This window comes from Saccoglossus kowalevskii, chromosome 7 (genome assembly GCF_978046115.1).
Source record: "Saccoglossus kowalevskii chromosome 7, keSacKowa6.1, whole genome shotgun sequence".
NCBI lineage: Eukaryota > Metazoa > Hemichordata > Enteropneusta > Harrimaniidae > Saccoglossus > Saccoglossus kowalevskii.
The window spans coordinates 7,503,965-7,517,941 of record NC_140647.1 but is presented as its reverse complement, the minus strand read 5'-3'; the positions used below and the strand labels follow the sequence as shown (position 1 = coordinate 7,517,941).

General features: G+C 38.5%; 1 protein-coding gene across 1 annotated transcript in view; it reads right to left on the bottom strand.

Moving 5' to 3' along the window:
- Window positions 1-377: 377 nt before the first annotated feature.
- Window positions 378-13,977, bottom strand: part of LOC100378415 (pre-mRNA-processing factor 40 homolog B-like) — a 43,725-nt gene continuing 30,125 nt past the window's right edge. Inside the window, exons 19-25 of the mRNA XM_085501014.1 lie at window positions 12,185-12,322; window positions 9,511-9,606; window positions 7,148-7,234; window positions 6,096-6,207; window positions 5,571-5,632; window positions 864-944; window positions 378-657 (exon numbers count right to left, since the gene is read on the bottom strand). Of these exons, the coding sequence (XP_085357140.1) occupies window positions 568-657; window positions 864-944; window positions 5,571-5,632; window positions 6,096-6,207; window positions 7,148-7,234; window positions 9,511-9,606; window positions 12,185-12,322 (666 nt within the window). The 3' untranslated portion in view covers window positions 378-567. The remainder of the gene's footprint in view (window positions 658-863; window positions 945-5,570; window positions 5,633-6,095; window positions 6,208-7,147; window positions 7,235-9,510; window positions 9,607-12,184; window positions 12,323-13,977) is intronic.

Sequence of the window (13,977 nt, the reverse complement as noted above, 5' to 3'; positions counted from 1 at the left end):
TTCTCAGAAATAATAACATAACTTTTTTCAGTTAAGTTTTTCAGTCAGTTTTTAATTCAATGACAAATCAATTTAAAATTCATCCTTTAAGTTACAATGAATTGTACTTATTTATGATCAAACACACAATTAAATTTGTAACATACAAGGATGGAGACTTAATTTGCTGTTAAAAATATTCATTGAGAAGACATTTTAATGTTTCTTGTGTTATCAAGTATCCCTATATTTTTAAAAGAATGATGAGGGTCTCAATAAAAGGAGATAATCTTTTCTGATATAAAATAGGTATTTAGTCATTCATTGAATAGTACAAATAGTTTTTTAATCATACGTGAAGAGGCAGTAAGCAAAAACTAGTCAGGGTACTCTGACACTCACAAATCCAAAGTTTTGTTTATTATAAAACAATATAAAACAAAAATGAATGTGTTAGCGATCATTTTATGACTATTACACAGGTCAAACATTTTCAGCATTTTCAGTGGTTTGTCTACAGTGTCAAATAAAACAGAAAGGCTACATGTCAAGTACTGGGGCAGCATGTGTTAAAAAACCAAAGTCTGTTTAACCATCTTCTAACTGTTTCAGTAGTTGTCGCCTTCTTTTCTCCAATTCACTTTCACTCAGGTCACTTTCTGAGGTGTCCCATCCAGTCTAAAATGAAAATACACAAAATAGTTTTTTTTTTTTAATTTGACGAAAATGATACAAGTCAATAAAGCAATAGTGCTGTTGAACTGAATTAACATAGTGGGGTTTCAACTACACTTTTTCTTCCATTTTGTTACACACAACCAAAGAATTATGTTTTTCGTTATTGTAGTCATGTTTTGGTTTAAAAAATCCAAGTCTATGTATACCTTTTCTTTCCTTGGTGTGTCAGTACTTTTCTTTTTTGAAGGGGGTGCACCTCTGTGATCAGAGTCTGAGTCACTTGATGCCTGCAAAGATACAAATCACACGTCAAGCTATTTTTGTGATTCAGAGGCCCTTATTCTATAGCATTCTTTCAATTATTTCTCCCCCAAAATTCAAGCAGTTGTCATTCAGATTTAAAAGTACAAAATAAATTTAAAAGTTTGTAGTTAGTGTATAATCAGTCAAACAGGCTGTCAAATATCTTTATGATACAACAAGACATGTACATGTTTGATCTGAATCTATATCGCAACAAGACATGTACATGTTTCATTTAAATCTTTGACACAAGACGTGTACATGTTTGACTTGAATCTGACACCACAAGACATGTACATGTTTGATTTGAATCCATGACACAGTAAGACATGTACATGTTTGATTTGAATCTATATCGCAACAAGACATGTACATATTTGATTTGAATCTATGACACCAACAGACATGTACATGTTTGATTTGAATCTATGACACCACAAGACATGTACATGTTTGATTTGAATCTATGACACCACAAGACATGCACAGGTTTGATTTGAATCCATGACACAGTAAAACGTGTACATGTTTGATTTGAATCTATGACACCACAAGACATGCACAGGTTTGATTTGAATCCATGACACCACAAGACAAGCACAGGTTTGATTTGAATCCATGACACAGTAAGACGTGTACATGTTTGAATTGAATCTATATCGCAACAAGACATGTACATATTTGATTTGAATCTATGACACCACAAGACATGTACATGTTTGATTTGAATCTATGACACCACAAGACATGCACAGGTTTGATTTGAATCCATGACACCACAAGACATGTACATGTTTGATTTGAATCTATATCGTAACAAGACATGTACATGTTTCATTTGAATCTATGCCACCACAAGACTTGTACATGTTTGATTTGAATCTATGACACCACAAGACATGCACAGGTTTGATTTGAATCCATGACACCACAAGACATGTACATATTTGATTTGAATCTATGACACCACAAGACATGTACATGTTTGATTTGAATCTATGACACCACAAGACATGCAAGGTTTGATTTGAATCCATGACACCACAAGACATGTACATGTTTGATTTGAATCTATATCGCAACAAGACATGTACATGTTTCATTTGAATCTATGACACCACAAGACTTGTACATGTTTGATTTGAATCTATGACACCACAAGACATGCACAGGTTTGATTTGAATCCATGACACAGTAAGACGTGTACATGTTTGATTTGAATTTATATCACAAGACATGTACATATTTGATTTGAATCTATGACACCACAAGACTTGTACATGTTTGATTTGAATCTATGACACCACAAGACATGTACGTGTTTGATTTGAATCTATGACACCACAAGACATGTACGTGTTTGATTTGAATCTATGACACCACAAGACTTGTACATGTTTGATTTGAATCTATGACACCACAAGACATGCACAGGTTTGATTTGAATCCATGACACAGTAAGACGTGTACATGTTTGATTTGAATCTATATCTATATGATTGGAATCTATGACACCACAAGACATGTACAGGTTTGATTTGAATCTATGACACCACACTACAAGACTTGTACATGTTTGATTTGAATCTATGACACCACAAGACATGCACATGTTTGATTTGAATCTATGACACCACAAGACATGCACATGTTTGATTTGAATTTATGACACTACAAGACTTGTACATGTTTGATTTGAATCTATGACACCACAAGACTTGTACATGTTTGATTTGAATCTATGACACCACAAGACATGCACAGGTTTGATTTGAATCCATGACACAGTAAGACGTGTACATGTTTGATTTGAATTTATATCACAAGACATGTACATATTTGATTTGAATCTATGACACCACAAGACTTGTACATGTTTGATTTGAATCTATGACACCACAAGACATGTACGTGTTTGATTTGAATCTATGACACCACAAGACATGTACGTGTTTGATTTGAATCTATGACACCACAAGACTTGTACATGTTTGATTTGAATCTATGACACCACAAGACATGCACAGGTTTGATTTGAATCCATGACACAGTAAGACGTGTACATGTTTGATTTGAATCTATATCACAAGACTTGTACATGTTTGATTTGAATCTATGACACCACAAGACATGTACGTGTTTGATTGGAATCTATGACACCACAAGACATGTACAGGTTTGATTTGAATCTATGACACCACACTACAAGACTTGTACATGTTTGATTGGAATCTATGACACCACAAGACATGCACATGTTTGATTTGAATCTATGACACCACAAGACATGCACATGTTTGATTTGAATCTATGACACTACAAGACTTGTACATGTTTGATTTGAATCTATGACACCACAAGACATGCACATGTTTGATTTGAATCTATGACACAACAAGACTTGTACATGTTTGATTTGAATCTATGACACCACAAGACACACACAGGTTTGATTTGAATCTATGACACCACACCACAAGACATGTACGTGTTTGATTTGAATCTATGACACCACAAGACTTGTACACGTTTCATTTGAATCTGACACCACAAGACATGTACATGTTTGATTTGAATCTATGACACTACAAGACTTGTACATGTTTGATTTGAATCTATGACACCACAAGACATGCACATGTTTGATTTGAATCTATGACACCACAAGACATGCACAGGTTTGATTTGAATTTATGACACCACAAGACATGTACAGGTTTGATTTGAATCTATGACACCACAAGACATGTACATGTTTGATTTGAATTTATGACACCACAAGACATGTACAGGTTTAAATTGGAATCTAAATGTACCCATGACACCACATACATATTTGATTCAAATGCAAATAATATCCAACAAGTCATTGTCAATGACACGTCCCCGTTCCGTTCATATTTGAGTGACATATACATTCAAAGCAGATCATGACCGAAATGCACCTGCATATGTACAACACATTGTGCTAAATCTGAACAAAATCCATCCATGCATGACTGAGATCCGGTTCTGGAATTGTGAAAATATGTGATTTTGATGCATTTTCGGCCTTAAAATGGCCATCATTCCGCTATTGTTAAGCAGATCATGAAACAAATGCACATATCTATTTGTGACATGATGTACCATGTGTGTGTGAAGTTTGAACTTGATCAATCCAGAACTGAATTCTTTAACAAAATGGCCGCCAGTCGGCCATTTCGAATTTGATCCGAAAAAAAAAAAAGACGTGCATCAAGGTCCTATTATGTTTAATGTATGTACCAAATTTGAACAAAATCCATCCATGCATAACTGAGATACGGGTCCGGAATGGTGAAAATGTGCGATTTCAATGCATTTTCGGCCTTAAAGCGGCCCCCATTTGGCTATCGTTAATGAGATCATGAAACAAATGCACATACATATTTGTGACATGATGTACCTTGTGTGTGTGAAGTTTGAACTTGATCAATCCAGACATGTCTCGGATACGGATCCAGAACTGAATTCTTTAAAACAAAATGGCCGCCAGTCGGCTATTTCGAACTTGATCCGAAAAAAAAATGACGTGCATCAAGGTCCTATTATGTTTAATGTATGTACCAAATTTGAATGAAATCCGTCCATGCATAACTGAGATCCGGGTCCGGAATGGTGAAAATGTGCGATTTCAATGCATTTTCGGCCTTAAAGCGACCGCCATTTGGCTATCGTTAATGAGATCATGAAACAAATGCACATACATATTTGTGACATGATGTACCTTGTGTGTGTGAAGTTTGAACTCGATCAATCCAAGCATGTCTCAGATACGGATCCAGAACTGAATTCTTTAAAACAAAATGGCCGCCAGTCGGCCATTTCGAACCCGATCCAAAAAAAAAAATGACGTGCATCAAGGTCCTATTATGTTTAATGTATGTACCAAATTTGAACAAAATCTGTCCATGCATAACTGAGATCCGGGTCCGGAATGGTGAAAATGTGCGATTTTGATGCATTTTCGGCCTTAAAATGGCCGCTATTTGGCTATCGTTAATGAGATCATGAAACAAATGCACATACATATTTGTGATATGATGTACCTTGTGTGTGTGAAGTTTGAACTTGATCAATCCAGACATGTCTCGGATACGGATCCAGAACTGAATTCTTTAAAACAAAATGGCCGCCAGTCGGCCATTTCGAACCCGATCCAAAAAAAAAAATGACGTGCATCAAGGTCCTATTATGTTTAATGTATGTACCAAATTTGAACAAAATCCGTCCATGCATAACTGAGATCCGGGTCCGGAATGGTGAAAATGTGCGATTTTGATGCATTTTCGGCCTTAAAATGGCCGCTATTCGGCTATCGTTAATCGGATCATGAAAAAAATGCATGTGCATATGTCCCATATAAGGTGTGATGTATGAGTGAAGTTTGAACTTAATCGGTCCATGCATGTTCAAGATACAGGTGATCACGGACGCACGGACGCACGGACGCACACAGGGCAAAACATAAGTCCCCGTTTTCGGACTGCGTCCGAACGGGGACTAACAATGGATGGCAGCGATATGTAAAAAAACATCATTTAAATTCAAACTGAATATTAACTCATTCAACCTATTCATTACCTACCGTTCGATGGCGTTTCTTTTTTGACTTTTTCTTGTGTTTTTTTGATTTTCTTGAAGCATGATCTGACAATAAACCAGACATTATCAGTAAAATGTGTATCAAGTCAATTTATTGGAACATTACACTAAAAACACATACTCTATCTAGATGCATTGTTATCTACACCTACTATATTTCTATTAAATAAATGTATTTCTCAGCAGCCATTTGCAACGCCAATTTTATGAAGTTGCTCAAAGGTAAACTGTATGTACAATTTCAGTAATAAAATACACTACTGGTCACAAAGAACTGGTGACAAAAATTATTGAAATGATAACCACAAATTTTGGTGTAACATTTGAATATTACTACAATTTCTGAGTTTGTATCAAATGTACAAAATTCTTCATTGGCTGGATTAAAATAATGTGGGTTTATTTTTCAAATGGAGACAACAGTTATTTTTAGTGTTGACAGTGTTGAGTGTTAGTATTTGAATCTGCAATGTGGACACACAGCAACGAGTTATAAGATTTGACTTACCTGAGTCATCATCTGAAATGGAGCCTGCATCTGATGGAGTTCTTGACCTTGACCTCTTCTTTTTCTTGTATTTTCGATGGCTTCTCTGTGGTTCATCATCTGAATCAGAAACCTAAAACAGCAAATAAAACACATGTTAGTACACTCACTATTTGCCTATTTACTGTAGAGCCTAATACTTGTACAATGTACCAAGGAATCATGGACATCATTGTTTACACTTTCTCATTTTAGGATTGTTGTAATTTTAATCAAATAAGTAAATTTCCTGTGAGATTAAACTTAACTGATGGTACCCTCATATTGTCACATTATTCCTTGGGGTCACCCGGTGGCTCTGGGGCCAAAAGGCACTCCCAGTGGCTCTCGGGCCAAGAGGCACCCCCAGTGGCTCTCGGGCCAAGAGGCACCCCCAGTGGCTCTCGGGCCAAGAGGCACCCCCAGTGGCTCTCGGGCCAAGAGGCACCCCCAGTGGCTCTCGGGCCAAGAGGCACCCCCAGTGGCTCTCGGGCCAAAAGGCACCCCCAGTGGCTCTCGGACCAAGAGGCACCCCCAGTGGCTCCGGGCCAAGAGGCACCCCCAGTGGCTCCGGGCCAAGAGGCACCCCCAGTGGCTCCGGGCCAAGAGGCACCCAGTGAATCTCGGGCCAGGGGTCACCAGAGGATCTCAGGCCAGGAGTCACCAGAGGATCTCAGGCCAGGAGTCACCAGAGGATCTCAGGCCAGGGGTCACCAGTGGATCTCAGGCCAGGGGTCACCAGTGGATCTCAGGCCAGGGGTCACCAGTGGATCTCAGGCCAGGGGTCACCAGTGGAACTCAGGCCAGGGGTCACCAGTGGGTCTCAGGCCAGGGGTCACCAGTGGGTTTCAGGCCAGGGGTCACCAGTGGATCTCAGGCCAGGGGTCACCAGTGGATCTCAGGCCAGGGGTCACCAGTGGATCTTAGGCCAGGGGTCACCAGTGGTTCTTAGTCAAAATGTTTTCTTAAGAATGTCCAGATTTATTTAGAAAGTCTGGTGCACAATTGCAAATACAATATATAATTTAACTTACTGAGCGTGAACGTGATCTTTTACTGCGATGCTTTTTGGATTTCTTCTTTTTTGTACTTGGTTTTGAATGATGATGGCCACAGGTATCCTGTAAACAAAACACAAATTACACAAAGTGGAATTATAATACAATTTAAAGAAACATGATAGTGTAACTATTATAACCTTGCCCATATTTCATAGTAATTTGACTGAATCCCTGGGTAATGCACATCATAATCAATTTCATGGAATCATAATTCACGTAATAATTTGAAATTGGGATTTTAAATAATTAGCTGAAAAAACAAGAGTTGGCAGAGCCATCTTGATGCTGGGAAAACAAGTGTATTTAAAGGTGTGTTTTCGAGCAATGGATTGGCGAACAGGCAGAAAAGCAATTTCAAAGACTGACTTTGTTTTAATGAAAACTTGAAGTATCATGAGGGTACCTGTTATTATTTATTTATTTTGGAAGCACAATTTTTAACAGAAGGAATTAAACTAAATTAAATAATCATGTTTGTTTATTTTAAACCTTAGAAATGACTATTGTTCAACTCAGGATGTTTAATTGTACTTAGCGTATGTTACTATGAAATTCGAGAAAAACAGTTGACAATGACTAAATGCATGGCCACAGCCAAATCGCTGTTTAATTGAAATAAAAAAATCAAAGAAAACAGGGAGTTATAATACAAGAAGAGAAACATGAGCGATTAGTCCAACACCAGGCATTACGGCAGCCATGTTTGTTTCACCTCGATCAATACAGTATCACCCACGATGCACTATTCCCATAAGCGTGGGTGTGTGGAAGTTCATAGCCAAGTGTGCTGCGGTCAAAAACAAGGTAAGAGATTACGTGAAGAGACCATCCCGATTTGCCAATGCTTTTTGGGTTCGGGTGCGTTTCATACAAGAAGATCGTTACGCACCACACCACCGAGTGTAGTAGACATAATGCCGATGGCAATAGGAAGTTCGAAGGAAGCTAATATAGTTGATTTATAACAGACGAAGTAAATGGAAATCACTTTTCAGTCCTCATTGAGGCACAAACGTAAATGAGTTGGTAAACAAGAGACGATGGCAACTCCACGCTGTGGCAGATTAACACACTACTACAGTTTGACTAAAGTTTACAAACACCACGGTCAGTCACACAAAACCCCCCAAATACAAATGGGATTTTTAAATGCGTTGGGGAAGACGAGGCAAACAATAATATTGTGCATACTTAGATGACGACTCCACATTATAACGCAGCGTGAAAATGGTAATTTAAACTTTGCTTGCAGATTTTCCCGGGGCAAATTTACATAATACTACAGTTCGATAACACGGCCAGTTACATAAAGTCCATCAAAAGGGAACTGCAAGTTGTATAATGCCAAAACAGTACCATGATTTCACAACTTTCGAAATACGTTAGCTTTTATCGATGTCCACTGTACACCAGTAAATGTCTTCCCGTTCGCAAGAACACAAAGCCTAAACTATCAGAAATTCGTAACACATACATGTAATTTGAGTGGTGGTATAACAAAATGACTCATCATTTGTAAATTCAATCCATCGAAAAAGTATAAAAAACATTTCCATAAAAAATTGTTATTATATAAATACACTTTGAAAAGAAACAAGATTCATAAACATAAATATATTTGAATACATTCTCACTACAAATTACACAATACTTATTTTCCAATGGAGTTTCTTCACAGCACAAACTATTGGAATCATGCACACGTGTGAGTACTTCAGTGACACATTTTATAGCTGTGGCCAAAATAGTCCATCATTTATTACACAACTGTGACCACATGACATCATTTTGTTAACATCCACACATTTTCATAAAATCTCCATGCACTTTTTGACCTTTCCATAAGTAAAATACACTACAATTTACTCCAGAAAAACAATTTTCTTGGTACATTCCTACATTCTTGCATACTAATGAGGGGTTCAGACATATTCCAAGCTGAACAATTTTTTGGGACTAAATAACAAAGCTGGTCAATCCTTTCCCAGCAATAAATGCTTCACTCCTTATATTCTACAAACTGTACAAATTACCTGGAGTTACCTGAAATGTGGCAAAGTTTGTCCCCAAGGATATACAAATTGAAAGCAGTTAGTCAAGATATTATTTCACCATGTATTTGTATACAATAAATGTTGAGAATTCCCATGTGTTGATATAGGAAGGTGTTTGTCTAATTGTGGAGCTTTTTATTGCAAATTCACTATGAACTGCATATTGTATACATGAATAAATGAATTTGGACAAAACAAAGATGGTCATGTGATCTCATTAATTATGTGCATATTTAATTCCCAGTAAATACACTTGGTTGAGTCAAAGTAATTGTTTCTTACCTCCAATGCTTGGATATACTCCTTGAATAGTCTTATTCTTTCAGATTCCACAGTGATAGCATCAAATGCACTCTCATTAACAAATCTACTTCGCACCTGAAGAGAAATTATAGATATGAATCAAACCATGCATATTAAATGATTTTATCATTTTAAGCAAATAGGTAATAAAGAGTATAAATTGTGTTTTATTACTAGTTCAATAGATAACAGACATTATATATTATGATGTTGAATGCTAAGTATCAAAGGACACCTGTGACTATTTATTTATTTATTTGATTGAAAGACCAAGAAGATCAAGTCCTATTTACAGATCTCATCTATCCCCGGAAAAATCTACTACTCAATGTGAATACATTGATTTTGTATCTGCATTGAGAACCAAGAATGGCACATAAGAGTTTTTATGTGCTCCCAAAGTACAACAGTCTCCCTACTTAGGACAAGCTATCGCAAAGCTGATGAGATGGCACAAATTTGTATTGGTGAAGGGTGGGGTGGGGTAATGTGGGGGTGAAGGGTGGGGTGGGGTAATGTGGGGGTGAAGGGTGGGGTGGGGTAATGTGGGGGTGAAGGGTGGGGTGGGGTAATGTGGGGGTGAAGGGTGGGGTGGGGTAATGTGGGGGTGAAGGGTGGGGTGGGGTAATGTGGGGGTGAAGGGTGGGGTGGGGTAATGTGGGGGTGAAGGGTGGGGTGGGGTAATGTGGGGGTGAAGGGTGGGGTGGGGTAATGTGGGGGTGAAGGGTGGGGTGGGGTAATGTGGGGGTGAAGGGTGGGGTGGGGTAATGTGGGGGTGAAGGGTGGGGTGGGGTAATGTGGGGGTGAAGGGTGGGGTGGGGTAATGTGGGGGTGAAGGGTGGGGTGGGGTAATGTGGGGGTGAAGGGTGGGGTGGGGTAATGTGGGGGTGAAGGGTGGGGTGGGGTAATGTGGGGGTGAAGGGTGGGGTGGGGGTAATGTGGGGGTGAAGGGTGGGGTGGGGTAATGTGGGGGTGAAGGGTGGGGTGGGGTAATGTGGGGGTGAAGGGTGGGGTGGGGTAATGTGGGGGTGAAGGGTGGGGTGGGGTAATGTGGGGGTGAAGGGTGGGGTGGGGTAATGTGGGGGTGAAGGGTGGGGTGGGGTAATGTGGGGGTGAAGGGTGGGAGTAATCTTCTGCAGCTGGGTGGACATGCAATTAAAATCTAAATCACACACTAGGAGTAAATGTACAAACACCTGCTGAAATTCACATTATTTGAATTATAAACTGATCAAAGAAACCTTAGAAACAACTCCTGTACGATAAGAGTATTGGAATATTGTAATTACCACATTAGACATACATCATTGGGAGATGTCTAATCCACGTCATTCACATTTAGGCACATGCACTTCTAATAGAGGTAATACTGTGTTTAAAATCATAACTGCAAACAGTGATCTGTCTGGTTCCCAGTGACCAATATAAATAAATATACTGGATTCTGCCATAAATTTGCCCTGGGCCGTTAAACAGCAGTTCGGGTTTTTAAACAAGCAGCCTGTCAGCTGAGATAGCTCTGCTGTTAGCAAGGCACATTTCAATTAAAGAACAGAAGATATCATTAGAAAACGAAAAATATGTATAGTATCAAAGCAATCGGACTTGAGGTTTTTAACAAGAAGTCGAAAATATCACTTTCTACCAAAAATGACAAAAATATTCACCAAAATTAGAGAATTAAAGATATTATCACGAAATGAACAAATCTGAGAGAGGTCCACATGTCGTACCTATACAACTGCATATTCAAGCAAACAACTGGCTCAGACAAGTCACCTGATTCCTGTCATATGATCTTCAACATTGTCATTTTCGAGTGCAAGGGAGGTTTAAATCTTCACTAAGCTTTGTCGTGACCAATGCAAAAGGGTCTCTCAGGCCTATTTTATTTAGAGGTCATTTTGGACCAAGCTATCTATGACTAGAAAATTCTAGTGATGCTGGTAAAAGTACATGTGAACAAAATTAATTTTTTTTATATTTGACATTAACCAATATGAAAAATTCAAACATTCGTTTTTTATTTTTTTTTCAGCACAAAACATTCACGCTTTATGAAAATGGACTTTAATTGTACTGTCTACTTTTGATGACAAGAGCATGTCCCTGGTGGGAGAGTTCCATTGTGCTCACAACAAAGCATGATTAATTGTTCCAAAATGGGAGACATTTTCTATACTGATGTTAAAAGACCTGTATTTTATAGCCAAACTAATTGTGAACCTGACATAAATTATGAACAATATTGAAGAGATAACAATTATGACACACAGTGAGTTATTATCCAGTGAACATTTCTATCACCTATAAACCAGTTTTCACGTCACAACAGCTACACAAGATCAATAAATTACATTTGGTTCATTTCATTGTCTGCAAATCCTACAGGTACTGGGCATCCAAAAGTAATCGTAAAAATAATGTCCCAATGGGAGAAAAATTATTAGTCATCGAGTCAATTCACAATTCCAAATATACTTATATATTAAGTTTTTTATATTTATGAAGAGAAAAGCCAGCAAATTAAAAATTATTGATTGGTTATTAAACATTCAGAACATCCCAACAAGAAGAATTTGAGCAAAGGTTAAAGATGATATCAAAAGTATTTGAGAACTCAAAGTTAAATACAACATCAAAAGTAACTTACATCATCCCACTGTGAATGCACATCAAGAGGAGGTGCTGCCTGCTTTAACATGGTTTTAAAAGAGCTCTCTTTTCTTCTCTGTTTTCTAGTTTCTTCCTTCTGTCTTTCCTTTTCCCTTGCTTCAGCCTTTTCTATCAACTAAACAGGCAATGAGGTGAAATTTAATCATTTTTTGACGTGAAAATGTTACAGCTAATACAGGGCAAAGATAAGCGAAACTAACCAGAGATGAAATTATTTGACTTCAGGGATTTTAAGTGATTAGTGAACAAGTTGTAATTTAGTATAGGTGCAAAAAGTACATTACTTTATCTTCTTTTTTGATCCTCTGAGAACAAACTAAATCAAATTATCGCACACACTGGCATGAATTATATTGTGTAGGAGTTTTGAGTTTAATAAACTGTCTACTTTATAGTAGAATATAAACACCATATTGTATAGTCACAATGATTTCAGAATTGCAATATTCCATACTGTAGATTTGTTTGAAGCTTTCATAAATGACAAAGCTGATAGTATATTGCAGATAATGACAATACATTGTATTATATGTACACGAATAATAAAAATAATAGTGATAATATTCAATCAAATAGAGTACACACATTGCCACAAGGTACACATATCACCAGAGTACACACACAGCCATAGAGTACACACATCGCCCTAGCACACACATTGCCACAGAGTACACACATTGCCACATAGCACACACATTGCCACATAGCACACACATTGCCAGAGTAGTACACATCGCCAGAGTCCACACATTGCCACAGAGTACACACATTGTCACAGAATACACACATTGCCACAGAGTACACACATTGCCATAGAGTCCACACATTGCCACAGAGTACACACATTGCCATAGAGTACACACATTGCCATAGAGTCCACACATTGCCATAGAGTACACACATTGCCATAGAGTACACACATCGCCCTAGCACACACATTGCCAGAGTAGTACACACATTGCCACATAGTACACACATTGCCACATAGTACACACATTGCCATAGAGCACACACATTGCCATAGAGCACACACATTGCCACAGAGTACACACTTGCCATAGAGTCCACACATTGCCACAGAGCATACTCATTGCCACAGAGCATACTCATTGCCACAGAGCATACTCATTGCCACATAGCACACGCACTGCCACATAGCACACGCACTGCCACATAGCACACGCATTGCCACATAGCACACGCACTGCCACATAGCACACGCATTGCCATAGAGCACACACATTGCCACAGAGTACACACATTGCCACATAGCACACACATTGCCACATAGCACACTCATTGCCACATAGCACACTCATTGCCACAGAGAACATGCATTGCCACATAGCACACACATTGCCACATAGCACACACATTGCCACATAGCACACTCATTGCCACAGAGAACATGCATTGCCACATAGCACACACATTGCCACATAGCACACACATTGCCACATAGCACACACATTGCCAGAGTAGTACACATCGCCAGAGTCCACACATTGCCACAGAGTACACACATTGTCACAGAATACACACATTGCCACAGAATACACACATTGCCAGAGTACACACATTGTCACAGAGCACACACATTGCCATAGAGTACACACATTGCCACAGAACACACATTGTCACAGAGGACACACATTACCACAGAGTACACACACTGCCATGGGTACACACATTGCCATGGGTACACACATTGCCATAGAGTAGTACACACATTGCCATAGAGTACACACATTGCCATAGAGTAGTACACAC